Genomic DNA, 27573 nt, shown 5'->3' with positions numbered 1-27573 from the left:
TATATATTTTCTTTTTCTACCAAATTTGTCACTATAGAAGGAAAGTTTATCTCTAAACTATTTGAGAGAGCTCTATAAGTACAACTTTCTATTACAAAGATTATATTAAAAAAAAAAAAAAAAAGCAATTCATTGTTACAGTATGTTAAAGGTGCTATTTTTAACCTTATAACAAAACTAAGACAAACAGTTGAATCAATCTAAAATACTAACTAATAAAAAAATTTGAAATTTGTACTATGCATTGATTTTTAGAATAAAGTATTAATAACAATTATATGAATGTGAACTTATGGGAAGGCCCATGGGCAAGAGATAAACCATAGCTACAAGCACAGAGGTGAATATGGGTAGCGTGTTGGTGTGTTGACGATGAGCAAGTGGTGAGAAAAATTCGTAATGATCTCATGAATGACCACTCGGAATCAAAATTCTCTTCCCCTGATGAATTCAATTCCCTTTCATGTCCAATCTTCTTCCGACGCGCTGCCATTCCATTCCTATATATCTTCATTACAACACTCAATACATTGGGAGTGGGAGGTTGAGCAAAGTCACTTCAATCCAAAGGGAACAAATTCATGAATTGATTTGATTGAAACCCATCTTTGAAAAAAAGAAACTTCAAAGAATAATCAATCGATTGCGATTTCCATCAACACTGGAATCGATTCCACTTCACTAAATTATGTTATCTCTTTGTAATCCCTCCTCTCCTATAAATTCAACACCTCAATCCCTTCTTCACCTGCAAGCAACAAATTCACTACACACACAACACATTTGAATCTCTTTAAAAAAAAAAAATGTCGACGCGTTTGATCAGCAGCTTCTTCCCCACCAATCGCAAGGAACAATACTACGTTGAGGATCGATCCGGCTGCGAAAAGTGCCCTGAAGATCGAAAAGAACGCTACCAGGGCGAGGATCGACGAGCGTTTGACAAATTCTTTGACGATCGAAAGGAACGGTACTACGTGGAAGACCGCCATTCTTACAGGCAATTTCCGGAGAAAGATGTGGTTCCAGTTGATTCCTTCCGATCTTCCATTGCTCCAAATTCCTCTGCTGCCATAAACGCTCAGATTGACTGGAAGGAAACCGCTGATGCATACGTTTTCAAGTTAGATCTTCCCGGAGTGAAAAAACATGAAATGAAACTGGAGATTGAAGACAATGGAGCTCTGTGTATCAGCACTGAAATTAGGGCTGAGAGAGAGGAGAGAATCGATATTTGGCGTCGTGTGGAACGAAGCAGTGGAAGGATCTACCGGCGTATTGTGTTGCCGGAGGGTGCCGATGTAGATAAGGTGAGGGCAGAAATGTATAACGGAGTATTGACGGTCACTGTGCCTAAATACCAATTTAGGAAGCCCATGGCCAGAGTTGTCCAAATTTCTGGACATTAAAATCTCATAAGATCATATGAAGCATATCAAAACAATAATAATAATACTAAAGGTTGAAATAAGAAAGAAAAAGAAAAACAATAAAATGATTATCACTATGTTCTGCTTTTAGGGAATTAATAAAATCTTGATTATGTTTGCTCTTACAAAGAGTGTTTTCAAGAATGAAAGAATATGTGACGCTTAAGATATGCTTCGGCCTATTCCAAGCTTTTGTAAGTTTTAATCATGAATTTTTAACTGATCAAAAATTTATAAAGTAAAATTGAGTACACTAACATTTGCGTGCAATGCCCAACCATCATTTTCAGTCCATTCTACAGTCCAATCATTCCTTGCCATGTCTGGGGTACGTTATTTTCTTACCTATGCTTCCAACCCTATCTTTGATTTAGGCCACAAAATTCAAATCATTTACGGCCTTTTGGCTTTAGTAAAAAGAAACAGAATTTCAAATTTCAATCTGATTTGGAACTCCAATATTGTTCTTTTCAAAATACCTCGAATATGACATGGTTATAAATCACAGTTAAAATTCCAATTTTACCCTGCTTTCCATAAAGGATAATCAATTAACCACAAGCGAATTTTTTTTTTGGGTCCGTACAATGTGTGCTATGAAGATGGGAGAGATCGTATTTATGTAAAGTCGATGGCCAAACAAGAACTAAACTCAACCTTAAATTGTCTATTTTTAGCCTCACCAAAAAAGATAAATAACTAATTGAATGTAAAATATATAACTCTAAATTGGCTATTTACACGTTAATGTTTTAATTAATAAGTATTTTATTGAAATAAGAAGTTTATGTTAAGTGAACTCAAATTACTTTGTTCCAAACTTAAATAACTCAAAATATGTTTTCTCTTTATAAAGTCTTAGAATTGGGAATTATTTGTGTTGTTCCAATTGAGCATCAATGCTTTAGCTGATTGAAAAATGTAAAAAATATATATTTTTATGTTTATTCTACACTTTAATTTAATATATATATATATATATATATATATATATATATATATATATATATTTGGAAAAAAAAAAAAAGAAAACGAAATTGGAACCTAACTTAAATTTCCAGCAGGGAAGAAGGCTGATTTAAACTTTGCAGGGGAATCGCTTGAAGGTGAGTAATGGCATCTGTATGACGTAGTTCTAAAATCTCGATCTTAAAAACCCCCCATTTGTTTCGCCTAAAATAGTCTCATCCTTCGAGAACATGAAAACGACGTCCCATCATAACCTGGGTGCCGTCCCGCCACCGTCACCGGAGACCAATCCGGCCGAAAAGACAGGGGCGCACAAGTCTTTATACTGGGGACACGATGCCCAAGTTCTGTTTACCGGTTGGCCCGGAACGAACTCGGGGATGTACGCATTGGCAGTGATATTCGTGTTCGTTCTGGCGGTGATGGTGGAATGGCTTAATTCCTGCAACTTCATGAAACAAAACGGAGAGAGTGTGTGGAAGGTGGTGGGGCAAACGGCGATACACGCAGTACGTACGGGTTTAAGTTACATGGTGATGCTAGCAGTGATGTCGTTCAACGGTGGGATCTTCTTGGCTGCGGTGGGTGGCCATGCTGTGGGCTTCGTTCTTTTCAAAAAGCGAGGCGAAAGAAAGGATGTCCTATAAGATCCTCGAATGGGCCTTGGATTGTGGGCTTTCATGTGTAATGCTCACAAACCCAATAACAAAGCCCATTGACCATCTAAATGCATACTTTTTCTTCCTTATGTAACTCAAGTTTGTGATAATTACTTCGGTGCGTTTGACACCCAACTCGTCTTGGTTAACTTAAAGTTTCGATAATCTATCATATAAATTTAAAAACTTACATTTATTTATAATAAAAAAAAAAAAAAAAAAGAAAAGGGAATTGTTGTTGCTTGGATTTCGATTCCACCTTTTTGCTTTAGATTTGTCTAATCTCAAATAAAAATCTATGGAAATTTTTAAAATTGAGAGAGAGAAAAGAAGATATCTATCTTAGTAAAAGAAGAGGAAATGTGAATGTTACGAAAATGGATATAATAACGAAAAAAGCAACAAAACGTAAACATGAACAATAAAGAAAAAGAAATTCAGAGGATTCAATTCATAAATGTAAAAAAAGCATAGGAGTTGAGGAGAGAAAATGGAAGGCATTACTATGGTAATATCTGCCACGTGGAGAAGTTGGTGACACGTAGGTGGAGTACGTCATCAACATTGAATATCTACCTTTTTATTTAATTCTTGTTGAAAAGGCAAAAGAGGCAAAAGGGCAGTTGAGGAAAGCCAAAGAGGGAGGGCAGGCAAGTGGAGAGTATTCCCTCTTTTACTAATACTATTCTTCTCTTCCTCTCATATTCCTTCTTCTTAACCAATTATGCACCTTTCTACTCACAAAACAATTAATTAACCATTTTAATAAATCAATCATTTTCATTCCAATTTCTGTCAACTCCCAATATCCTCATCCACTTCATCCTAACATATATTTAAATGTTCTAATTATGATCTTTTCTCGTAATTAAATATATATATGCACATATGAAGGATAGAGTTATTGAAATGTCCTCTTGTGTAATACTATGAATGGGGGAGTCGGATTACTTGAGACACTTCCAAAAATATTTCCAACCCCCTCAAAAAAAAACGTAGTTTTTATGTCAAATTAATACACATAGAGAATGAGATGCCTATCCCCAATATTGTTGTTTATAGAATATAGAACAATTTATTGACATAGAAAGAGATGAAAAATACACTTATTTTTGCATCCACCCTTGTTCATAACTATGAGTGACTGACCATAATCCCTCGCCCAACAAAGAACAAAAGAGAAAAAAAAACTTGATGTGTACATTATAGTTGCTAGCTATCCCTAGCAATTCTCTTCCTCATTAGAATACCAAAATTCTTATTCCAACTTACATATATCTTCATTTTCATAAAATTCCATGACTCTTGAATCATTTCAATAAATCCATTCTTGGGGAAGCTTGATTTCCTGGTCCGTTGATGTCTCTCGACGGTGGTTGCGTTTTTGATGATTTCCATCACGGTTGATTTGCAGCCTCAATAGAACATCTAGCAAATCATCACGACAACAAAAATACATCTAATCGTTATTTATTTCTTGAAACGATTTTGATCGTAATTGGTGATAAAGAGTTCCTAATTTTACCGTTGCCTGAATTCAATCGTCCACCGTCGACGGGTTCAAGATGGGGATTATTATTGCAAATGTCGTCAAGCTTAAGATTCAAAGCTTTCATTACTTTTGCTGGAACCAACACCGTTGAACACGCTGTGAATCAAAAAGAGAAACTCATGATTTGATTTAACTCATCACCAAATTTAGATGTTTTCTGTATTCGTACCAACCTGGTTTTCGGCGTTCGTCAGCTTCTGCGTTGGTATGTCGAGGCAAAAATACACCAGTTCCAGCGAATTCCCTTTTGCCTCCTTCAGTTCTATAACCTTGTGGCAGTGGAAGCCTTTCCAATGAGGACAATCCGTTATAGTCACTTATTCCATTTTGAACCATCTGATGGGTTTGTTGCTGTTGATTTCTCGTACGAGAATTTATCTGCTCATCAACAGTCAAGTTTTGTCGCTGCACAAGAATTTGAATCCAATGAGGAATCAAATAGAGTTGTTAATTCAAAACAAATACAAATCCCCAATTGACCACCATAAGGCAGTTAAGAGATTTACTTGCGGACCATGCAACTTCTGGTAGAATCCGGTACCGGTGGTCGGGTTTTTCACCGGAACAGAGACTTGAGATATTCCTCTGTTTTGATGAAGAACCCCCCCATGGCTCTCATTGACTCTCATCCTCGCAACTTCCTCTGCAACCGCATGCAATAAATCCCTTATAGGCGGAGGAGATTGAGCCTTCGAATTACCTTTTGGACTTCCACGACTAGAAACTTGACTACAACTACTTCCACTCTCCATATCACACAGAGTAGATTGTGGCGATCCAGACAAAACCCATCCCTGGAAAAGAAAAGAAAAGAAAAGAAAAGAAAACCCAAGATCAGATAAAATAAAACTACAAGAAACAGAGGAATTATGTTGGAAACTGAAACCAACGTCATCAATGGTGAAGCGAGCCATACGAAGAATCAAACCAGAGACAGAATCCTCCTCTTCTCTTATCGTCTCGCTCGACCCCTTCAATGATTCATCCAAGCAGTTTTGGTCATTTTGGTGTAACATGTTATCATCATCAGCAAGAAACTGAGGAGGAAGCCAAAACTCATTGTCGTCCAAACTCCCATCCATGACGACCATTGTTTAAGGAAAACACTCGAACACACTATCGAATCAGAAACAGAGGAAACGCGAAGCCTATGAAGGGAATACAAGAAGGTGAAGAGGACAAAGATAGAAAAGAGAGTGATTCTTTATAGAAGAAGAAAAAAGCTATTTTTTTTTTTTTTTTAAAAAAAAAGTATATTGGGGCATCATAAAGTTTTTTTTTTTTTTTTTTTTTGAATGTGACCCATAGACATAAGTCGAAGTATTTCACTTCCTTCTCTTCCACAATTAATTCCCAAGAAATTGATAAATTGGGTGCCATACCAGTACATATGCAATAAGCTTAATTATATCATTCTTCATACTGCAAAAGTGGGTATAGAATTAAATGTGAGAGAGCTATGCGTGTTGCAAGAGAAAAGAAGGAAAAGAAAAACCCAATGCACCCTGTGATGGAAAAGCGTCCAAATTGAGCGAAACCAAAGGGTTTAATACTAACCGACTCTTTTATTACCCAACCGAATCAAAACTAATTTTTATGATATGAATCAGATTGGTGTTTTGATAACTTTTAATTTGCTCTGTTCTTGAATGACTGATTATGATCATGTTTGGAGATAATTTCGAATGAAGATAGATTGGCGTTGGGAAAAAGTGAAGACTTAATATGTGGTGTACAATGTAACACCGACACCCTAACTTCTAAACCCATCGGTTGACTAAACATAAAGTTTGCTTTGTTGGAGATTTAGAATATAACATTTGAATGGCATAACTTTTCATGTAAAAGTCTGTATTTGGGATGTATATAATTCTATTTTGAGTTTGGAATTTATGTCTCGGGATTTTGCTAATTTGTTAACATTAAGTTTTTAAGCATGAATTGTAGGTTTAGTTTTGATTTCAATTTTTTTTCTTTTGTATTACCTTAAATATCATATTTTATATAGAAAAAAGTGTCATTATTCGGCCATTTGATCATTTTAATGATGCATTTGTTGAAATACAAAAACTACTTGAGATTGGATTAAAATTTATATCGTTGATTAAGTAAGAAAATTTAACTTATTCTCTAACTAGCTCATTATATTATACACAAACGTACATTCAGAAGTGAAATATATAATTAAGGATAAGCTATTACCACATTATATAACCGTATAAAAGTGGTTATTGGGAGATTTTTTTTTTAATCTTATTTGCTAATTTTATTTTATAAATAACTTTCGTTTTTACATATACAATTTCCTTTGCTTTAAAATTTGTTTTGACCCATGAAACTAACTTATTAGGCACATGAAGTTGACTGGCCAAAAGAACATTCTTCAAAAAGTCATTTTTCTTAAAAGGAAAATGATACTCTCAAGGGAAAGTATACAAAAAACATTTAAAATCAAAAGAAAAATAAAAAGACCGACAAAACAATAACAATATTTTCTTCGTTAATTCCTTTTGTTGATGTTTAGATCTTGTTCAATTTGGATTTCATTACGAAGTGTTTAATGTTTTGATATGACCTTGATATCTTATAAGTTGATATGCATGAAAGATCCTTTCTTTAGATCTTTCTTGTGGAATGTACAATCCTCCTGTATTTTTTCCAATATCTTTTTGAGCGTGGACTCACTCTTGCCTTAGACGTAAATTGTATAACATTGGAGTATGTGATATTTTTCTATATTGGGAGACCAACTTTTAACAAATTTACAAAGGTGTATACAATAAGGTTGGTTTTAATATATTTGCATTGAAAATAGAGTTATAAATAGAGTAGTTCATGTAGGTTCTTTCTTTTTTAAATCACTCCTTGTGATAGTCTTTTTTTTTTTTTTAGTACAAATAGCAACCTTGTGATTAGTTGACATTCTCTTATGTTGCGCCATCTACTTGATGTTGTTGTTTTTCAAATTTATCATCACAATTATATCAACTTGGGTGATAATTAAAATATTTGAAACCAATATGTAAATTAATTCCCCCATCACATACAAGAAAAAAGAAGAATCAGATTTAATTGAATGGAAAATGAAAATGATAAATAGAGATTAGAGATAGGGAGTTCATTATGTGGAAGTAATGAGGTGGGAATCTTAAGCATATGGCACGATTCTCCACGAAACCGAGTTTTTTCCAAAGAAGTGAATAAAAGAAAAAAGAAAAAGGAAAGAGAAGCATTGAATTTGGGTTACACCAAAATATGGTCAATTATATTGCATTTGTGCAAAAAGAGTAAGGGCCAAAAGCAATAATATTCAGAAACACACATGTTGGGTTAGGCCATTATGACTCTCAGGTTAGTTGTAACGTCCGATTCCATTTCTCATCAAATTCTATTGTTTTTAGTGGAGGCATCGTCGTCGGTCACTTAAAATGACCGAAAACGCGCTCGAAACGGAACCGGAAAGAGGGCGCCGGAATTTCGGGAACTCATTTATATATATTACCCGCCAATTAGCCAAAATAAATGGCGCGTAATTTGGATTAATTTTCGGGTCGGGTCCAACTACACTCTGACATTGACTCCACTCCACAATTAGATTAGATTTGACTTTTTCGTTGCCAACAGTGTAACACCACACATAACTAACACCCATTTTTGTTATTTTCTCAATACAAAAATATCTTTTCACTGCGCCCTCTTGTAAAGGTTTATCAAAATCTCTAAAAAGATGAGAGAATGAAATGGAGTCCAGCCATGCATCCAGTGGCTCTCTCATTCTCATAGGATTCTAATTTTGTAAAGAAAATGGAATAATAATAATAATAATCATAATCATAATCATAATAATAATAATGATAATGTGAATGTGAAAATCTAAAATCCCAATTCCCAAAACTTGATCTTGTTGGCTTCTTTTTCTTTTTTTTTTTTTTTTCCCTTTTCCCACCAGTCAAATTGTCGTACGGATTTTAAGTTGTGTAGTTGGCAAGGAAGCCAGGCTGCACCATTTCATTCCCTTTTCTTTAGTACTTGTCACTAAATAAAGCCCAAATCCTCGTAATTATTTGTTTAACAGAGAAAGAAAAAATGTTGTCTATTCCACAGAAAACTCCATTTTTGTTAGGTGGGAAGCGGTGAGATGAAGAAAAATAATAAAAAGAGACCCCAGAATAATGAAAAGAATTAGAGCATCAAACAAAGTGAGAGGGTGACATGATTTGTAGGTTAGTTTGGGGGAAATGGTATAAATTCAAAATTAAAAACGAAGTATATATGAACATCTAAGTTTATTTAAGTCTAGAAAATGAATTGAGTTTTATATGTCTGGAGGAGAGGGAGTTTGAAGGAGATGAAATGGAATCTAGAGGGGGAGAGGGAGTTTGAAGGAGATGAAATGGAATCTAGAGGGGGAGAGGGAGTAAAGGGGGCAGCATGCGCGTAAATGGCCAACATCCATAGTGCGCGCCATGTGCGCGTTCTTAAGTGACAGATGACAGTTAATGTCGGTCCACGTAACACACCAATAACTACCTTACTACGCCCCCACTACCCTCCCCCCCCCCCCCCCCCCCCCTTTTTTTTATTTTTCTTTTTCCACCTCCCTAAATTCTCTCTCCTTTTATTATTTTTTTATTTTATTTTATTTCTTTTCTCTCTGATCTAATTGCTTTGATTAATATTTTCATCCTTTTCTAATTACTTTAAATCTCCAACAAAAATCAAAGGAAAAAGTGGTCTTATCCCCCGGTAAAAGAAGAGAAGAAAGTGAAGATTGATATCTACCACGTGGAAAAGTAAGTGCCACGTACTACGTGGGCTACGTAATCAAACTTTGAATATCTACACTTTTATTGATTCTTCTTTCAAAAGGCAGTGGAGGAAACGAAGGCCTAACGGGTTGGGCAGCCAAGTGGTGACAGATTCTTCTCTCTTAAGCAAACTATTATTCTCCCCTCCACTCCCTACTTTGTTAGTCCAAATTATTTGTTCAATTAATTAAAACCCCCTTTATTCTAAATCAATCATTTTCATTCTAATGAAATAAAGTAATTGCAAATGGGTGTATCATCAATCTATATTATTATTGAAATGTATTTTGTTATATGCATTACACAAATGGGGAGAGGGAGGACTTGTGAAAGTCCCAAAAATGTTCCCATATGGCCCCCCCTATGCACATGACTTCTATAGAATCTATAAGAAAAAATATTTATCGACACAAAAGAGATGGAAAATACATTTATTTTATTTTTTTTCCATCCACCCTTGTTCATCACTTTGAGTGAGTGACCATAGCCCTTCACCCAACAAAGAACAAAAAAACCTGTTGTACCTTATACTTGATATTTGCTAGCTAACCCTAGCAATTCATCTCCTCTTCCTAATTGGAAGACTAAAACTCTTATTCTTTCTAAATCTAACCACAAATCATTCCCACTTTCTTTTTTTTCTTTTTCCCAATTTTGTAATGTTTACTATCCAAATCTAAATTTCATCAAATTCCATAACGATCCTAAAACCCTTTCTATGTATCTTCGTCTTCCTTTCAGTAAGTCCATTCTTGGGGAAGCTTGATTTCATGCTCTGTTGGTGATTGCCGACGGCTGTTGTGTTTTTGATAATTTCCTCCACGGTTCATTTCCAATCTCAGCAGAACATCTATAACATCACAATAACCAAAACAGAACTAATAAGATAAGTTTCTGGAAACTGGGGAGAGGATTGTTCTGCTAACAATTAGTGGTGGAGGTTGTGTAAATTTACCGTTCTTTGAATCGAATCGTCCGCCAGCCACGGGTTGAAGGTGGGGCTGACTGCAAATGTCGTCGTAGTTAAGATTCAGGGCTTGCATCACTCTTGCAGGAACCAAAACCGTAGAACAGGCTGTGGGATCGAAAAACGAAACGCATGGTTTTCTTTAACTCATTACCAAATTGATGACTTATGAGGCTTGATAATTTAGGTTTATGAATAAGGATGAGAGTATGAACCTGGCTTTCTGCGTTGCTCAGATTGGGTGGTGGTATGTCGAGGCAAAAAGACGCCAGTTCCAGCGCATTCTCTTTTGCCACCAGTTCCTAGAAACAGAGTCCTCATTCCAGAGCCCTGAGGCGGTGGAAGCCAAGCAGGTGACGAAAATCCCCTACAGCCTCTCACTCCATTCGGAACCATTTGATGGATGTGTTGATGTTGATACCCCGCTGGAGAGTTTATCTGCTCACCGACAGTCAAGTTTTGTCGCTGCATAATTTCCTTCTGTTGCAGGTGCTGAAACTGCCCAGGAATATTAATACGATAAGGAATCAAAATTGGCTGATAATTCAACGCAAGTACAGGTACCCAATTGACCAAATAATTTAATCGTCATAAAGGAGTTGAGATATTTACTTGTAGAGCCTGCAACTGCTGGTAAAACCCGGTGCCGGTCGTCGAGGTTTTCACCGGAACAGAGACTTGAGATGCTCCTCTGTTGTGATGAAGAACCCCATGGCTCTCCTTGATTCGCATCCTAGCAACTTCCACTGCAGCCGCATGTAACAGATCCCACGTAGCCGGAGGAGATTGAGTCTTACAGTTTCCTTTTGGACTTCCACGACTAGAAACTTGACTGCAACCACTTCCACTCCCCATATCGCACAGAGTCGATTGTGGAGATCTGGACAAAACCATTGTCTGAAAAAACAAAAAAAAAAAAAACGAAAAAAAAAACCCAAGATTAGGCCAAATAACCGTAAAGAAAGAGAGAAGTCAGGTTCGAATTAAAACCTACATCATCAATTGATGAACGAGCCACACGGAGAGTCGTCAAGCCAGCGACAGACTCCTCCTCATCACTCTCCGTCTCGCTTGAACCCTTCAAAGATTCACCAGAAGAACCGAAATCGGAAAAGCCACCAAAAGTCCCAAACTCGAGTGGAAAAGAAGAGCGAAGGGGTTGGAAAGGAGTGGAACCCAAGCAGTTTTGGTCAATGTTCTTGTTGGTGGTAGCACGAGGCTTTTGGTGTAACATGTTATCATCATCAACAAGAAACTGAGAAGGAAGCCAAAACTCGCCGTCGTCTAGATTCTCAGCCATAAGCACGGTTGAAAAGAAAGTCACCGAACAAATGGAACTCGGTGGGAATGAGAAAGAGAGGTAACGCGAAGCCTAAGGGAATTGAGGAAGGTGAAGGGGGCAGAGATATGAAAGAGATGGATTCTTTATAGGAAAAAAAAAAAAAGGTACGAATTTTTATAGAAAAAAGGAAAAAAATAATATAATATAAAATAAAATAATATAAAATAATATAATATAATATAAAAATAAAAATAAAAAAATTAAGAAAAGAAAAGAAAGTAATGAGAGAGGGAGTGATGAATGTAAGGTTAGTTAAGTACGTGCAGATTTAATCGTAAAGCGTCCCTTCACAAAGCTTGCGCCAGTTTTCGGGTCGGTTTTTCGGTGGCCCATCTAGAAAGTGAAGAAATGGTAGCCACGCCACGCCACGCCACGCCACGAACTCCCCTTAACCCCTTCTCTCTCTCTCTTACTGGCTTCCAAGTTCCAACAATCACACTACCCTCAATTTCCTGAACAACCTTTGACATCTCCATATTAAAAAAACAATCTTAATTGTCTGTAACTACAGATAAGAATAACCATCATCCACATAAAAAAAAAAACTTGCATGCATTTCTCATCCTTCTAAGCTTCTACTCAACCTTTCTGTCGGTTCTCTCTTTTCAATTTAGTCTCCCTAACCTACACTAAAACTCTTTGTACCACACACCAATTAATAAAATCAACACTTTCGTTTGAGAGAGCATTTCCCCCTCCGTTTTATGTAGTTAATTAGTTTGCAATGATTGACTTTCGATTTTCCTTCAAATTGGACTTTGGTTGGAGTAAATCCTAACCCCAATAAAAAAAAAAATTGGTGACATCTTTAAAAAAAATAAATTTAACATTTAAAATTTTTAATTGACAAGTTAAAATATTAATATTAATATTATATTTATATGAGTAACATCTCTATCATTTCATTTAATATGTCATAAAATTTTATTTTAATTTAATTAAAATACCAATTCATCTCACATATGACGTAGAACACATAAATATTTAATGTCATACATTCATAATATATTAGAAAACTGGGACATTGAATCCACAATAGACTTGACTTTTGGGTGGGAGTAATGTACAATAGTCGTTGTTGTAATTTTGTGGATCTTCGTGCCTGCAAGATCTAAGGATTGTCGCAGTGTTCAATTTATAAAAACATAATATATATATATATATATATATATATATATATATATATATATATATATATTAGAAAAAGGTAAAGCATATAATATATATACAAATATTTATATAATTGTATGTATGTGAATGTACTATGTACTATGTACTATGTTCTATGTTCTATGCATAGGTAAGAAAAAGAAAAGGGTAAGAATTAAAAGAATTTGAAACTGAAGTGGAGTCCAGCTCTTCCTTCGGTGGCTCTTTCAAATTCACATATACACATAGGAATTTAAATTATGATAATTCATATTGTATTGCTTTCTTTACCATTTTCCCATTAGTCAAATTGGTATAGTTGTATATCTGACAAGCCAGCTCCCCATTTCATATTTAATTTCTTTTTTTAAAGCTTCTAACTAAGAGGTTTATTATTTTTTTTCTTTTTCTTTTTCTTTTTACTAATTCACTAATTATAAGAAATGAGGGGACAAAACGCCAGGTTGAGGGCCACATGGAGGTACCAATTTGTTCATTAAATTTATGAAACGTCGCCGACACTAAGCTTATAAATCAAATTAAAAGCACAAATCTTTGTTAGGACAGTACTTTAAGTTTCTCTTCAAAGGATTGTTTTGATTTAGGAAATAAAATCATTTGACTATCTGTCCGCGTTCCACTCACGTGACTCACTCCACTCAAATTTCACGATTTCAAACCAAAAAAAAAAGAAGCAATATTTGGTGTGGTAATTTTGTATTTTATTTTTTTGGTTTTGCGTTCTACATTTAGTTTGTGTTACGTTACTTAGTATATGGTACTGTTTAAATGTGGATTATGAATGTGTAGAGTGAGTGACGGTGGCCGACAGTTCGTAACATTTAGTTGTTAGTGAGAGACGGTGAGACGTTTGGTAACAAACTTTGTTTTTAGTTCAATCATTGCTTTGTTTTCTCTTTCTTTTCCTTAATGTCTAATGTTTTCATCTTCCTTTCTTTATTTCTTACCCAATTTCCGAATCAAATTTTAATTTCTAAAAAAGTATTTGATAAAAAAAAAAAAAAAAATTGTCGCTTTATTCGAGAATTTCATAATCAACCTAATTTTCAAAATTAATCATCAATCTGGAAAACTTTTTTATTTTTTTTCTCCTTTGGATTATCCTGTATGAAAGTCAACATACTTTGCACTCCTTGAGAATATTTTTAGTGGTGTTTTTTTTTTCTCTTAATAAATAAAAAAAGTTTACATCTATAATAATCAAGATTCCTTGGCAGGTGTCACTGTCAAAATAATTCCTATTTGTTGAAGTTGAAAATAATTTAACTATAAACTTTATTTGAACGTCAAAAAAAGAAAAAAAAAAAAAAGATATATGAATTCACCCATTCCATAATTTAACTATATAACTTTATTTGAATGTTGAAAAGAAAAAAATGAAGACAAAGCAAATTCACCTGTTGCCATTACGACAAAATTTCAAATGCGTTTTATTTTGTTTTTATGTCCACAAGATTCTCTATTTGTATTCTGCGAAATTAAAGTCACGGGCTTCGCACGTGTGTGATTAATAGTATTTGTAAAAGGGCATGTAGTCGAACAGGATGGGAATTAAAGGAGATTATGAATGGGTTGGGTCGGGAAGGCCCATTTATATAATGAATTGATGGGCCGTCAAGGACATTTGTCTACATAAAGGGCATGGACCATGAAGTTAAGCCCACTTCCTAAACGAGTTCCTTAGTGTGTCTACATTCATATTTAAATCATCTTTAATTCAGAATTTTCACCATCATCAAATAATGTCTTATAAACCTCCCATTTTATAGTTTAATTATGGATTCTAATAAAAAATCTCTAACTTCAAAGTGGATAATACTTTTTTTTTTTTTTTTTTTAAGTTGAACCATGTTCATTCATTTAATTACATGGAATAAAAATAACGTAATTTAGTTTAAAAGTTGAGAGGATAAGATGAAGTTGAAAAATTACAACAAGTTAAGAAGGGAATATGAAGAAGAAGAATTCAAAATTGAGAACATAATAAAGGAATTAGATCCAAAGCTGTAAAGACTAGGAGAAACGAGTAGAGAAGGGAAGGACTCGTTTTTCAAAGAAAAGAAAAGTGTGGAAAAGGAAAAAGGTTCATTAGGGGTGGTGAGGAAATGGATGGATATGGAATGATGATGATGAGAAAGGACAGCACGGGAAGTTTCCGAGTAGTTGCCTTTTGCATATACCAACAAGTTATCTAATAAAATGTTTTGATTAATTACATTAATTTATTCAATTGATTTATCGGAAATTTCCATACTCTTCACGTGATATGCACGTGGTCTTCCCATGTTCTAATATTTTTTGTTTTTGAAAATTTGAATTCCTACTCTGTTTTGTTATTTTGCTCATTTAACTACTCAAATATTTTAGTTTGTAGATATAACTCTGTAAACTTTTATTATAACATTTTGTAAATATTTTAAATTGTGCCCATAGATTATGAGTAGATAAATTTATGAATTAAAAAAAGTTTAATTCTCACTTCAATTTAATTTTTTTTTATCATTATCCAAATCTATTTGTCGCAGTGGGGAAAACGGGGACGTACGGCCGATTGGAGTCCAATTAGTGGATGTGAAACGTGGACGGTAGAGATGCAATATGAAGCTGGACATCAACTTTGCGAAGGAATTGTTCCTTCTTTCCCTCTGACGCTTGTCCCGTTATTGCTCGTTTTAAAGCAATTCGAGCTCCGCGTTGTCTCTTCCCTCACGTTTTCCTTTCAATCCCACTGCTCCTCCTTTCACCAATAAAACAAAAACGCCTCAAAGAAGAAGAAGCAACGACCAGAAACCTAAAAAATGGTGAAGGATCGGAAGATAGGAGTGGCTCTGGATTTCTCCGACAGCAGCAAAAATGCTCTCAAATGGGCCATTGACAACTTGGCCGACAAGGGTGACACTCTCTACATCATCTACGTTAACCCCAATTCACTCAACGAATCTGCCCATCGCCTCTGGGCTGAATCCGGTTCTCGTCAGTAATCAATCCTCTGTTTCTTTATTTCTTTTTTTTTTTTAATGCTTTTCTCGTTTACTCTTTTTGTAAATCTCGATCATCGGTTTGGGTTTTTTGCCAGCTTTGATTCCGTTGTCGGAATTCCGAGAGCCTGAAGTTCTAAAGAAATACGATGTCAAAATCGACATCGATGCCCTCGATATTCTCGACACTGGAGCTAGACAGAAAGAGGTACAATCTACAATGGGTTTAGATTTTGAATTTGAACTCTATATTTAAGTGAGTGTGATTCTGAAATTAAACTGCGATTTCAGATTACGGTTGTGTCGAAGCTGTACTGGGGAGATGCGAGGGAGAAGATCGTTGATGCAATCGAAGATCTGAAGCTGGATTCTCTTGTAATGGGAAGCAGAGGATTAAGCACCATTCGAAGGTTTGTCTTCTTTTTCCTATTCTGAGAACGATGAATCGGTTATTGTAAATTATGAACCATTGCTTAGTGGGAAAATTTCTGTTTGGTGGCTGATCGGAAAACAGGATTCTTCTTGGAAGTGTTAGCAACTACGTGATTACTCATGCTCCTTGCCCTGTTACAGTCGTCAAGGATTCAAACTTTCCGCATCATTAAGGCGTGAAATCGTTGATTACGGGGTTTTGTTCTTAAATCGAGTGACCTTATTTACTAAATATTATGCCTCAATTACTGAACTCCTGAAAATTCTAAAAAAATTCTGTTTGCGTCTTTGAAAACCTTGGCTTCCCTGTTTGGAGGATAATAAAATATTTGAAGAATTTGAAATTTTCATCTCTGCCTTCACCTCATTCTTTAATCCATTGCAAGTTGAGCGAATCTTGGGCTCAATTAAATGGTAATTGTTGATTGATTAGCAGCCAGCGGATTTGATGGCAATTAATTTACTAATCAAATGTATTATGTTTCATGTTCAAGATTTTAATATTTTTCCTGAATGGCATTATCTTATTAGCTAATAGGATATTGATATAATGGATGTCTCCCCATGTGCTCTGTCTTTTTAGGACTGCCCATCTATTGATTGGTTTTTTTTTTGTTCATTTCTGAAAAGAGAGGGTTGTGATTATACTCATTGAAGACATTTAAATTGACATTCTAGTTTTGTGTTTGATTAGGCTTTTTTTTTTTTAGTGTAAGCTATTTGTAAGGTTAAATTCCATGAAGGTAAGTTTTCAAATTACCATCAAATTTGTTTGGAACCCTCCGATTATATAATCTTTGGGTGATGTATTGTCATTTTTCATAGATTTGAATTTGGGTGTTTTGGATTTTAGCTGCTAGAATTGATTGAGAAATTTCTATTTACATAACAAGTATTTAATATTGGTAAGAATGAATATGTTAATTTAGATATAGCTGCTTTATATTGATATATCTACTACTTGCTGAGGTGTTAATAGACCCACTCACTCTACCATTTAAATTGAAATTTAAGTGGGAGGGAAAAATAGAAAATTTCAGCCATTGGATTTGGAGAAAATTAAATGACATAAATATCCTGATGGGATCTCACAGGCTAAATTCTCAAATTTGATTATGTTGTGTATATGTTCAATTTAATTAATGATGTTACTTTCCATTTTTTTCTACTAATGTTTGAAATTATCTAATCTAAATACAAGTAAACTACTTTTACATACATATAAATAAAATGTGAGATTTTTAGGTCTTGTTTTTGGATAAAATTTACTTTTATAGATATCTGTGGAATTTCATCTAATGTTTAATTAAATAAATATTTTTCTTAATAATTTTGTAGTGTAGAGTAAATGGTTTTTATAAAAATATTTGAATAAAAATATTGTATTCATTTGAAAATTTCAAATCTATTGTAAAATTTGACCAAAACAAAACTGGAATTGGTTGCTTTCAATTTTGTATTTTCAAAGACGAAAATTGGTTCAAAGTTGTGTTTAACTTCCCACCTAAATCAACTTAAAATCAAACATAATATCACAGTGGTTGGTATGAAATCGCTCTAACCTTTTACTTTTTGGGCAAAAATAATCTACTTATAGGCATTTCACAAATGATATTACTTTAACTAGGAACTAATAATTTAAGGGAATTTAAATTTGATGAATTTCAGACCTCTACAAACTTCATGTTAAAATGTTTTAATTTATAATATTTTCAAATGAATAAGACTCAATTAAGTGTAATATTAAAGATTGATAGAATACAATATTAATGTAATATATTGAAAATAATATATCATTAGTGTTTTTGGTATATGATTATAATTACCAAAACACAATTCCTCAAAATTCCTTTTGCATGAAGCTAAGCCACTCTGAAAATCAACCACCAAACCACCACGACCAATGGGAACCATTTAGAATGGGAATTTTGCTTGCAGTTGTTGTCTTCAACCAAACCGCATCCTAATTCGTAATGATGAAAGACATACTAATTTGTATCCATTTTTTGGTATTAAGTTTAATCACCAATTTGACGATCCGTCCATTGCAAGACTACATTACTTCCTAAAAAGAACATAAAAATGAAAATGCTATGTATCATATACTTCATCTAATTACATTTCTTAAGTAAATCAAACTCCAAAGTAAAGCAACCGTAATTACTAAAATCCCATTTAATTTTTTTCTGTTCTTTTCAAATCTTCCTACTGGGGACCAGAAAACAACATTGACATTAATGGAGGAATAGGCTCTTCATGAGTTGAAGCAAGTATCAATAATCATTTCTTCCTCTTTTACACGCATATAAACTATAAACTTACCGCGCTGCTGCTTCTTCTAACCTCCACAATATTCTGGTTTGGTTAAAAACTCTGATGGACTTAACTTTCACCCACCAACAACACATCGAACCGATTCCACTTACAAATCATTCCCCCACCCCCTCCGATTGCTTCAACCCATTTTCCAATTTGGGCAACTGGGTTTCCAAGTCCGCTCGAAAACTCTGCCACAGGGCTCGATCCTCAACTGGGTTTTGCTGCAGAGGTCTGGAGTACAGGGGAATGGTGGTGAATAACTCTGCGTTTTTGGAAGTTGTTGCTATGGAAATCGAAGCAAAAGAAGAGAAGTGCGATGTGTTTGAGAATGCCCACAAGGTGTCTGATGAAAAGACTGCTTCAAATTCAAGTTCTGATTTGTTGAAATCTGTGGAAACGGAGGAGGTGGAGGAACAGAGTTCGAAAGATGAAGAGTCGTCTTCTTCTTCTTCTTCTTCTTCTTCTTCAACATCGGCAGCTTCAATGGGATGGCCTCTTCACAAAAGGGTGGGTGAAGGTGAAGAAGACGGAGTGGAGAAAGAAGTGTCAACAGATTCAGGTATGGTGATGTGTTTGTTAATAACACAAGATGAATGATTGATTGTGGATTTGTGGTTATTAATGAAATTAGAGCAAATATTATGGAGTAGATTATGCTCAAATATCATGGAGGAGATTATGCTCAAATATCATGGAGGAGATTATGCTGTATTTAACACTATTATTCTTCCCTTATTTAACCTTAATTTTGTGTATAAATATACTTGTATGCTGTAATATTTTATATGAGAAATACAGAAACATCAATAAAGTTACATGGTATCAGAGCCAAGTTTCTAACCTAGCCGCCGCCGCCGTCCTCATCCGCGAATCAGTTTCTGCCGGTCGTCCTCGTCCGCGAATCCGTCCTCATCCGCGAATCCGTCCTCGTCCGATTTCTGTCTGCCGGTCGACTTCTGTCAGCAGATCCAGTCGAAGCTTCCGCCTCCGAGTCCTCCCGCGGCCTTCCTGTTTCTGTCTTCGCCTCCGAGTCCTCCCAACCTTCACTCTTTGTCTCTTCATCCGTCGGCCGACCAACACGCCTTATTGGTTTGGACTCTGCCGCCAAGCATCGATCTATTCCACTACCTTCACAATCGCCACCTCAAGGTCCGACACCTTCGCCAATACTAGTCTATTCAATACTCGTCTGGTCCTTCAGAGCTCCGACCGCCTTCCGGATCGTACTAGGCGCCATTTCAAAACCCTCACTTCTGCCGCTGTCACGCCGATCTGAAGGATTTCATTGCAGATCCAGGTGTTTATGAAATCACCCCCACTAGCCCACTAGCCCACTAGCCCACTTCTGCCTTCCTAGCCCACTATATAAACCATATAAAACATCACCCCCACTAGCCCACTAGCCCACTTCTGCCTTCCTAGCCCACTATATAAACCATATAAAACATCACCCCCACTAGCCCACTAGCCCACTCCTCTCCACTAGCCCACTTGAAATCTGTGTTCCTGTATACCTCTTCGTCCAATCAGTCGTGAAATTAATTCCGCCCCCTCTATCCGACGAGATGGAGAAAAATGACGTAGCTCGCCCCATTAGCACCATCCTTGATGGCACAAACTATATTACCTGGGCCCACCAAATGAGGAGTTTTCTAATAGGTCGAAAATTATGGCGTATCGTCACGGGAGATATTACCAAACCTGTCAAACCTATTGTCCATGAAACCAGTGCAGAGGATATTCAGTACATTGAAAGACTTGAGGATTGGGACAGCAAAAATCACCAAATTATCACTTGGTTAGGTAATACTTCTATTCCAGCCATCCACACTCAGTTTGATGCCTTTGATAGTGCAAAAGAACTCTGGGATTTTCTATACACACGTTTTCAGTCTATAGGACTGGCTCATTATTATCAGCTGCACTCTACACTTGTTAGTCTCAATCAGGAAATGGGACAATCTGTGAATGAATATCTCGCCACTCTTCAGCCTATTTGGACTCAGTTGGATCAGGCAAAAATTAGCCCTGATCATATTCGTCTCATCAAAGTATTAATGGGTCTCCGACCAGAATATGAATCCGTTCGTGCTGCTCTGTTACATCGTAATCCTCTGCCATCTCTTGATGCTGCTATTCAAGAAATCTTATTTGAGGAGAAAAGACTTGGCATTGTCTCCTCCCTGCACTCTGATGTCGCCCTTGCAACTACTCATCTCCGACAAGCTAATGAGACCATCTTCTGTAAGAATTGCAAACTTCATGGTCATAAGTTTGCTAACTGTCCTACTATTGAGTGCAGGTATTGTCACAAACGAGGTCATATTTTGGATAATTGTCCAACACGCCCACCCCGCCCTCCTGGTCATTCACACAAACCCAAATTTTCCCATAAAGCCGGTTCTTCATCTGTTGTTGCTGCTGCTACATCTGACATCACTGAACCTTCGAGTCTTCAGTTGACTGATCTTCATGATTTACTGAAACAGGTGATCTCTTCCCAATCTACTGCTCTTGCTGTCACCCCAGGTACCTCTTGGCTCCTTGACTCTGCCTGTTGTAATCACATGACTTCTGACATTTCCTTATTATCATCTCATATTCCTGTTCAATCACTTCCCCCGATCCACTCTGCTGATGGTAATTCCATGTCTATTTCCCACATTGGCACCGTTAATACACCCACCATCAAACTTTCCAACACCTATCATGTCCCAAATCTCACATTCAACCTAGCTTCTGTTGGTCAATTATGTGATCTCGGACTTACTATTATTTTTTCTTCTCATGGTTGTCAGGTTCAGGATTCTCAGACAGGACAAGTGATTGGTACGGGACGGAAGGTGGGTCGATTATTTGAGCTCACATCCCTACATTCTCCTGTGTTTCCAGCCATCTCTGCTCCCGTCACTGATAACACTCTATTTCAGTGGCATCTTCGTTTAGGTCATGCATCCTCTAATAAACTTCGTAGTTTAACTTCTACTGGTCTTTTAAACAATGTTTCTCAGTTTAATACTTTTGATTGTTTACATTGCAAAATGGCGAAACAACCTGCTTTGTCCTTTCCTAAGTCTGCTTCTTTATGTGATAAACCTTTTGGCCTAATTCACTCTGATATTTGGGGACCTGCTCCATGTCCTACTGTTAATGGTTATCGATATTTTGTGTTATTTATTGATGATTATTCTCGATTCACTTGGATTTACTTTCTCAGAAACCGTTCCTCCTTATATCAAATATATGTTGATTTTGCAAATATGATTCAAACACAATTTTCTAGCAAAATCAAAATTCTTCGCACAGATAATGCAATGGAATATAAGGACTCTCGTTTTCTTTCCTTCCTTGCACAACAAGGCACTTTGATTCAACGCTCATGTCCTCACACTTCCCAGCAAAATGGACGAGCGGAACGCAAACACCGTCACATTTTAGACTCTGTTCGTGCCCAACTCCTTTCTGGATCCTGTCCTGAAAAATTTTGGGGAGAGGCTGCCCTCACCTCTGTTTATGTCATCAATCGCCTTCCATCTCAGGTCATACACAATATTTCCCCATTTGAACGACTATACGGTACTCCTCCAACTTACTCTCATCTCAAAGTCTTTGGGTGTGCATGCTTTGTGTTATTACATTCCCATGAACATACCAAACTGGAACCTCGTGCTCGTCTCTGTTGTTTCTTGGGTTATGGCACCGAACATAAAGGTTTTCGTTGTTGGGATCCTATCTCTCAACGATTACGTATTTCTCGCCATGTCACCTTTTGGGAACATCGTATGTTTTCTAGTCTTTCTTCATTTCATGCCTCTCTATCTAGTCCGCACTCATTCTTTACTGATCCCTCTACCCCTCTATTTCCCACTCCTGATTCACCATCCAACACTACATCTTGTCCCCCACTCACATCTGAGCTCACTGAATCGCACACTACCTCCGCACTCCCGGAACTCCCATCTGTCCCCTGTGAGGAACCTGAACATGCACCTGTCCGACGATCCACCCGGGTAAGAGAAACTCCTTCTCATCTCAAAGAGTACCATTGTTTTTCTACTATCATGTCTTTAGTTGAACCCTCCTCGTATAAAGAAGCCAGTACTAACCCTTTGTGGCAGCAAGCAATGGATAATGAACTTCAAGCCTTAGCCAAAACTCACACCTGGGATTATGTTGACCTACCTCCTGGTAAGAAACCTATTGGCTGTAAGTGGATTTTTAAAATAAAAACGCACTCTGATGGCTCTATTGAACGATACAAAGCACGTCTTGTTGCTAAAGGATATTCTCAGGAATATGGGATTGATTATGAAGAAACGTTTGCTCCAGTAGCTCGAATGACATCTGTCCGTAGTCTTCTAGCCATTGCAGCTGCAAAACAATGGCCCCTTCTTCAAATGGATGTTAAAAATGCGTTTCTAAATGGAACCCTATCTGAAGAAGTCTATATGAAACCACCACCTGGCACTACTCCACCACCACAGAAAGTATGCCTTCTTCGTCGTGCTCTCTACGGCCTCAAACAGGCTCCTCGAGCTTGGTTTGCAACCTTTAGTTCAACCATTACACAACTCGGGTTCACCTCCAGTTCTCATGATTCCGCCTTATTTACTCGTCAGACGCCTAATGGTATTGTTCTCCTTCTCTTATATGTGGATGACATGATTATTACAGGTGATGACCCTCAAGCCATATCTGATTTGCAATGTTACCTGGGTAAGCATTTTGAGATGAAGGACTTAGGAAATCTCAACTATTTTCTTGGTCTTGAGATCTCCTCATCATCTAGTGGCTACTATTTATCTCAAGCAAAATATGCGTCTGACCTCCTCAATCGATCTGGTATTACTGATTCTGCCACTTTCTCAACACCTCTGGATCCGAATGTGCGTCTCACTCCTTTTGATGGTGTTCCCCTTGAAGATCCCACTTTGTATAGGCAACTAGTTGGCAGCCTAATTTACCTAACTGTGACTCGTCCAGATATTGCGTATGCAGTTCATATTGTTAGTCAGTTCATGGCTGCCCCTCGTACAATTCACTTCACTGCCGTCCTTCGCATTCTTCGCTACATCAAAGGTACTTTGGGTCATGGTCTACAGTTCTCCTCCCAATCCTCCCTGGTTCTCTCTGGTTTCTCTGATGCTGATTGGGCGGGTGATCCTACTGATAGACGGTCTACCACTGGCTATTGCTTCTATCTAGGTGACGCTCTTATCTCCTGGCGAAGTAAGAAACAATCTGTTGTTTCCCGTTCCAGCACAGAGTCTGAATATCGTGCACTGGCTGATGCTACTTCAGAATTAATTTGGCTGCGTTGGCTTCTTACTGATATGGGGGCCCCACAGACATCACCCACTATTCTTCATTGTGATAATCACAGTGCTATTCAGATTGCACACAATGATGTATTCCATGAACGAACAAAGCATATTGAGAATGACTGTCACTTTGTTCGCCACCACCTACAGAGCAACACACTTCATCTCCAACCCATCTCTACCACCGATCAACCTGCGGATATATTCACCAAAGCTCTCCATTCTCCTCGTTTCACTCAGTTAATTCACAAACTCAAGGTGGTCTCGACACTCCCATCTTGAGTTTGAGGGAGGGTATTAATGAAATTAGAGCAAATATTATGGAGTAGATTATGCTCAAATATCATGGAGGAGATTATGCTCAAATATCATGGAGGAGATTATGCTGTATTTAACACTATTATTCTTCCCTTATTTAACCTTAATTTTGTGTATAAATATACTTGTATGCTGTAATATTTTATATGAGAAATACAGAAACATCAATAAAGTTACAGTGGTGATGAAATTTGATGATGAATTTTAGAAATGGAGATGATGAAAGAGAGGTTTTCAAAGCTGTTGCTGGGTGAAGATATGTCAGGGAGTGGAAATGGAGTCTGTACTGCTTTGGCTATATCCAATGCCATTACTAACCTCTGTGGTATGCCAACACCTTTAAATCTTTTCATGCAAAAATATATTTTTATCAAAAAGTTTCCCAAGTCAACTCGTGTTTATTCTTGAATTTTTAATTTCAGGGCATTCCATTCCAAAAACGCCTTGTTGCAATATAATCGTATTCTCAATTTCTACTAAACTCACACACTACTTTTAAAAACATGTCAAGACTAAAAATCTCTTACCATTCACTAGTTTTCACTAAATATATAATTGTAGTTATTTTAAATTAATTAATTGAAATAAACCCAAAGAGTGATTAAAAAAAAAGACACGAATGACTCTTACCGAACTCTAAAGTAAAAATATAACATTTTTTAAACTAACCAAATAAAACTTCACGTACAAAAATATGACTAGAAATTTTTGGACTAAATAAAAACTATACTCAAAATTCTATGACAATTTTTAAAATTTGAATCTTCTACGTCAAAGAAAGGAATGCATGTCAATTATTATTGTTTGGTTAGGTTTATTTTTTTCTAGTTAAAGTATACAGGGATGAATGGATGAGTTCAAATTTGAAACCCACCTATTATTGTCTATTTGTTTGTAGATTTGAAAAATCTTTGCGAACTTATTTACTTCTGTCTGAGAAATGAGCTTTGAGTTTTTAATTATTTATAATTTTTATGAATATGTTTTGTCCTATTAGGATACTATTAGTAAACTGTTTTCTTCTTCAGCTCAGCGAATAATTTTGCCAACTTATTTTGTGACTATGTTCTGATTCTGATAAAGTAAGTGAGAATTGGTTAAAATGTATACTTCAACTTAAAAGGTCAAGAATATCATATGATTTTGTTTATCAAAATAATAAAAGTTTTAACCCAAAAATAAAGAAGAAAATTCTGATGGTTGGGTTGTTGAACTTGAAGGCAGTGTATTCGGACAGTTATGGAGATTAGAACCTTTGGAGGCAGAGAGAAAAGCAATGTGGGGAAGAGAAATGGAATTTTTGCTTTGTGTTAGTAATCACATTGTTGAATTGATTCCCATTTGGCAGACATTCCCAGATGGAACCAAGCTTGAGGTTCATTTCAATTCAATTCTAATCTATTCTATTCTATTCTATTCATTACCAAAAAAAAAACTTAATACTCTTTCTATTTTCTTCATCATCAGATCATGACTTGCCGCCCCCGTTCAGATCTTTACGTCAATCTCCCAGCTCTTCGCAAACTAGACCACATGCTCCTCGTAAGTTCATATTTAAACTAAATACCCACTTTTGAGTCTTCTTTACTAAAGTTTTCATAATTTCCACTGCAGGATATGTTGGACAGTTTTGTTGATTCTGAGTTCTGGTACATTGATCAAGGGATCCTTGCCACGGATCAGGCCGATGCCTCTTCCTCTTTCCGTAAACTTCTCGAGCGCCAAGACGACAAATGGTGGCTCCCCATTCCAAGAGTTCCCAATGGAGGCCTCTCTGAAGCTTCAACAAGGCACCTACACCACAAGCGAGACTGCACTAACCAAATTCTTAAAGCTGCCATGGCCATCAACTCTGTTACTTTAGCTGACATGGACGTCCCCATTTCATATTTGGAAGCTCTTCCAAAAGTAAGCCAATTGTATATTTTAAACAAATTATATCATTTAATGCAACATCAACATCAACATCATCGATACCCTGTTTCAGAATGGAAGAGCTAGCTTGGGAGAAGCGATTTACAAGTACATTTCTTCAGATGAATTTTCCCCTGCTTGGTTATTGGAATGTCTAGACATATCTTCCGAACACCAAGCCATAGAGATAGCCAACCGAGTTGAGAGCGCAATGTATGCATGGCGCAGCAAAGGAATAGCCTCCAATAATTCAAAATCATCTTGGGAAATGCTTAAAGAACTAATGATCGATGCAGACAAGAGCGAAGTATTAGCTGAAAGAGCAGAATTAGTACTTCTTTGTCTCAAGCAACAGTTTCCTAATCTCCCTCAGACAAGCCTAGACATGAGCAAAATCCAATACAACAAGGTGGGTGTGTTTCTTTCTTTCTCTGTTACCATTCTGAGAATTTTCAAATAAATTTTGGTTTCATTTTTTCTGTTTAGGATGTTGGGAAGGCTATTTTAGAGAGCTATTCGAGAGTGCTGGAGAGCTTGGCTTATAACATTGTGGCACGTATTGAGGATCTGCTTTATGTGAATGAATTGACGAAGCATTCAGATCAAATTCCTGGGATTTCCCAACTGGGAATTGTTGCTCATAATAGCAGTAATCGAATACAAATCTCCGTGCCATTTTCTACTTCTCCTTACAACACAAAATTCATAAAACCCAGTTTTTCGGCCGTCGATCTTGTTGGAACCAGATCGCCTACACCCAAACCTCCCCAATGTGGTCTTGAAGAATCTGAGAAATCTGAGTTGAACAAACCACAAGATTTGACGAACTGACTAATTACTAAATTCTCTGTAGAATAACACAACACAAAGGTTCAAGGAAAACCACACTCCATCTGCTGTAAATTTGGGTTATCATTATGAATATTTGTTTAAGAAATATACTTCATTATTACGTTAAATGCACCCTCCAATTTCAAGCGGTCGTTGTAGTATAGTGGTAAGTATTCCCGCCTGTCACGCGGGTGACCCGGGTTCGATCCCCGGCAACGGCGTTTCTTTTTATATTTATCTTCCTTCTTATAATCTCGAAGTTGTAGGAGACGGGTTCGACCCTCCCAAGTGCCAAATGTTAAAATCTACAATTGTTCACTTTATTATTATTCTTTTTTATTTCTTTAATGTATACTATATATTTTTAAGTATTTAGTCTAAATTATACTTCAAAGGACTTTCTTTTTGCCCTTCACATTTTCAATAATCTCCATTTATTTTGCCCTCCAAAATCACATCTTTCCAAGTTTTGTACGTATCCCCTTTTATGCCTTTCCTCCTTTTTGCCTTTTTACTATTAAATTTTACGTCTCTTTTTTATGTTACATTTTTCTTTGATTCCT

The 27573-nt window shown here is 36.4% G+C and overlaps 5 protein-coding genes and 1 non-coding gene across 7 annotated transcripts; 4 read left to right on the top strand and 2 right to left on the bottom strand.

The window, feature by feature from the left end:
- Positions 1-254: 254 nt before the first annotated feature.
- On the top strand, positions 255-1600 carry LOC103486347 (18.1 kDa class I heat shock protein-like). Its single transcript, XM_008444272.3, has one exon. It carries the CDS (start codon positions 807-809, stop codon positions 1407-1409), a length of 603 nt encoding a protein of 200 aa, XP_008442494.1. The 5' UTR covers positions 255-806; the 3' UTR covers positions 1410-1600.
- Positions 1601-4113: 2513 nt separating this feature from the next.
- LOC103486346 (uncharacterized) lies at positions 4114-5812 on the bottom strand. The gene is made up of 5 exons (XM_008444271.3): positions 5501-5812; positions 5117-5404; positions 4784-5015; positions 4584-4706; positions 4114-4486 (listed from the first exon to the last, which is right to left on the bottom strand). The coding sequence occupies exons 1-5, from the start codon at positions 5699-5701 to the stop codon at positions 4374-4376; spliced, it is 957 nt and encodes a 318-aa protein (XP_008442493.2). The 5' UTR covers positions 5702-5812; the 3' UTR covers positions 4114-4373.
- A 3860-nt stretch (positions 5813-9672) lies between these two features.
- On the bottom strand, positions 9673-11812 carry LOC103486345 (uncharacterized). The gene is made up of 5 exons (XM_008444270.3): positions 11380-11812; positions 10998-11282; positions 10601-10883; positions 10374-10493; positions 9673-10268 (listed from the first exon to the last, which is right to left on the bottom strand). The coding sequence occupies exons 1-5, from the start codon at positions 11683-11685 to the stop codon at positions 10156-10158; spliced, it is 1107 nt and encodes a 368-aa protein (XP_008442492.2). The 5' UTR covers positions 11686-11812; the 3' UTR covers positions 9673-10155.
- A 3688-nt stretch (positions 11813-15500) lies between these two features.
- Positions 15501-16655, top strand: LOC103486344 (universal stress protein PHOS32). Of its 2 annotated transcripts, none has more exons than XM_008444269.3 (4): positions 15501-15870; positions 15974-16083; positions 16167-16285; positions 16390-16655. In XM_008444269.3, exons 1-4 carry the CDS (start codon positions 15696-15698, stop codon positions 16478-16480), a joined length of 495 nt encoding a protein of 164 aa, XP_008442491.1. In that variant the 5' UTR covers positions 15501-15695; the 3' UTR covers positions 16481-16655. The 2 variants fall into 2 exon arrangements, with proteins under 2 accessions (XP_008442491.1, XP_050940192.1); XM_051084235.1 differs by having other exon boundaries at positions 15533-15874.
- A 1638-nt stretch (positions 16656-18293) lies between these two features.
- On the top strand, positions 18294-27349 carry LOC103486343 (rop guanine nucleotide exchange factor 7-like). The gene is made up of 7 exons (XM_008444268.3): positions 18294-19185; positions 24474-24590; positions 25486-25640; positions 25733-25807; positions 25880-26173; positions 26253-26588; positions 26666-27349. Exons 1-7 carry the CDS (start codon positions 18684-18686, stop codon positions 27008-27010), a joined length of 1824 nt encoding a protein of 607 aa, XP_008442490.2. The 5' UTR covers positions 18294-18683; the 3' UTR covers positions 27011-27349.
- TRNAD-GUC (transfer RNA aspartic acid (anticodon GUC)) lies at positions 27160-27231 on the top strand. Its single transcript has one exon. It is a non-coding gene; the product is annotated as a tRNA-Asp (tRNA).
- Positions 27350-27573: the final 224 nt, after the last annotated feature.

Source organism: Cucumis melo, chromosome 4, assembly GCF_025177605.1.
Source record: "Cucumis melo cultivar AY chromosome 4, USDA_Cmelo_AY_1.0, whole genome shotgun sequence".
NCBI classification, from domain to species: Eukaryota; Viridiplantae; Streptophyta; class Magnoliopsida; order Cucurbitales; family Cucurbitaceae; genus Cucumis; species Cucumis melo.
This window is presented reverse-complemented; position numbering and strand designations above follow the sequence as displayed.

Bases quoted from the DNA above. Each gene is read 5' to 3' on its own strand.
- LOC103486347 (XM_008444272.3), top strand. From the start codon at position 807: ATGTCGACGCGTTTGATCAGCAGCTTCTTCCCCACCAATCGCAAGGAA.
- LOC103486346 (XM_008444271.3), bottom strand. From the start codon at position 5,701: ATGGTCGTCATGGATGGGAGTTTGGACGACAATGAGTTTTGGCTTCCT. The intron at 5,016-5,116 runs GTAAATCTCTTA...ATTCTTGTGCAG, and splicing joins AGAAGTTGCATGGTCCGCAA to CGACAAAACTTGACTGTTGA. The intron at 4,487-4,583 runs GTAAAATTAGGA...ATGATTTGCTAG, and splicing joins ACGATTGAATTCAGGCAACG to ATGTTCTATTGAGGCTGCAA.
- LOC103486345 (XM_008444270.3), bottom strand. From the start codon at position 11,685: ATGGCTGAGAATCTAGACGACGGCGAGTTTTGGCTTCCTTCTCAGTTT. The intron at 10,884-10,997 runs GTAAATATCTCA...ATTCCTGGGCAG, and splicing joins AGCAGTTGCAGGCTCTACAA to TTTCAGCACCTGCAACAGAA. The intron at 10,269-10,373 runs GTAAATTTACAC...GTGATGTTATAG, and splicing joins ACGATTCGATTCAAAGAACG to ATGTTCTGCTGAGATTGGAA.
- LOC103486344 (XM_008444269.3), top strand. From the start codon at position 15,696: ATGGTGAAGGATCGGAAGATAGGAGTGGCTCTGGATTTCTCCGACAGC. The intron at 16,084-16,166 runs GTACAATCTACA...CTGCGATTTCAG, and splicing joins CTGGAGCTAGACAGAAAGAG to ATTACGGTTGTGTCGAAGCT. The intron at 16,286-16,389 runs GTTTGTCTTCTT...ATCGGAAAACAG, and splicing joins GGATTAAGCACCATTCGAAG to GATTCTTCTTGGAAGTGTTA.
- LOC103486343 (XM_008444268.3), top strand. From the start codon at position 18,684: ATGGACTTAACTTTCACCCACCAACAACACATCGAACCGATTCCACTT. The intron at 26,174-26,252 runs GTAAGCCAATTG...ACCCTGTTTCAG, and splicing joins ATTTGGAAGCTCTTCCAAAA to AATGGAAGAGCTAGCTTGGG. The intron at 26,589-26,665 runs GTGGGTGTGTTT...TTTTCTGTTTAG, and splicing joins GCAAAATCCAATACAACAAG to GATGTTGGGAAGGCTATTTT.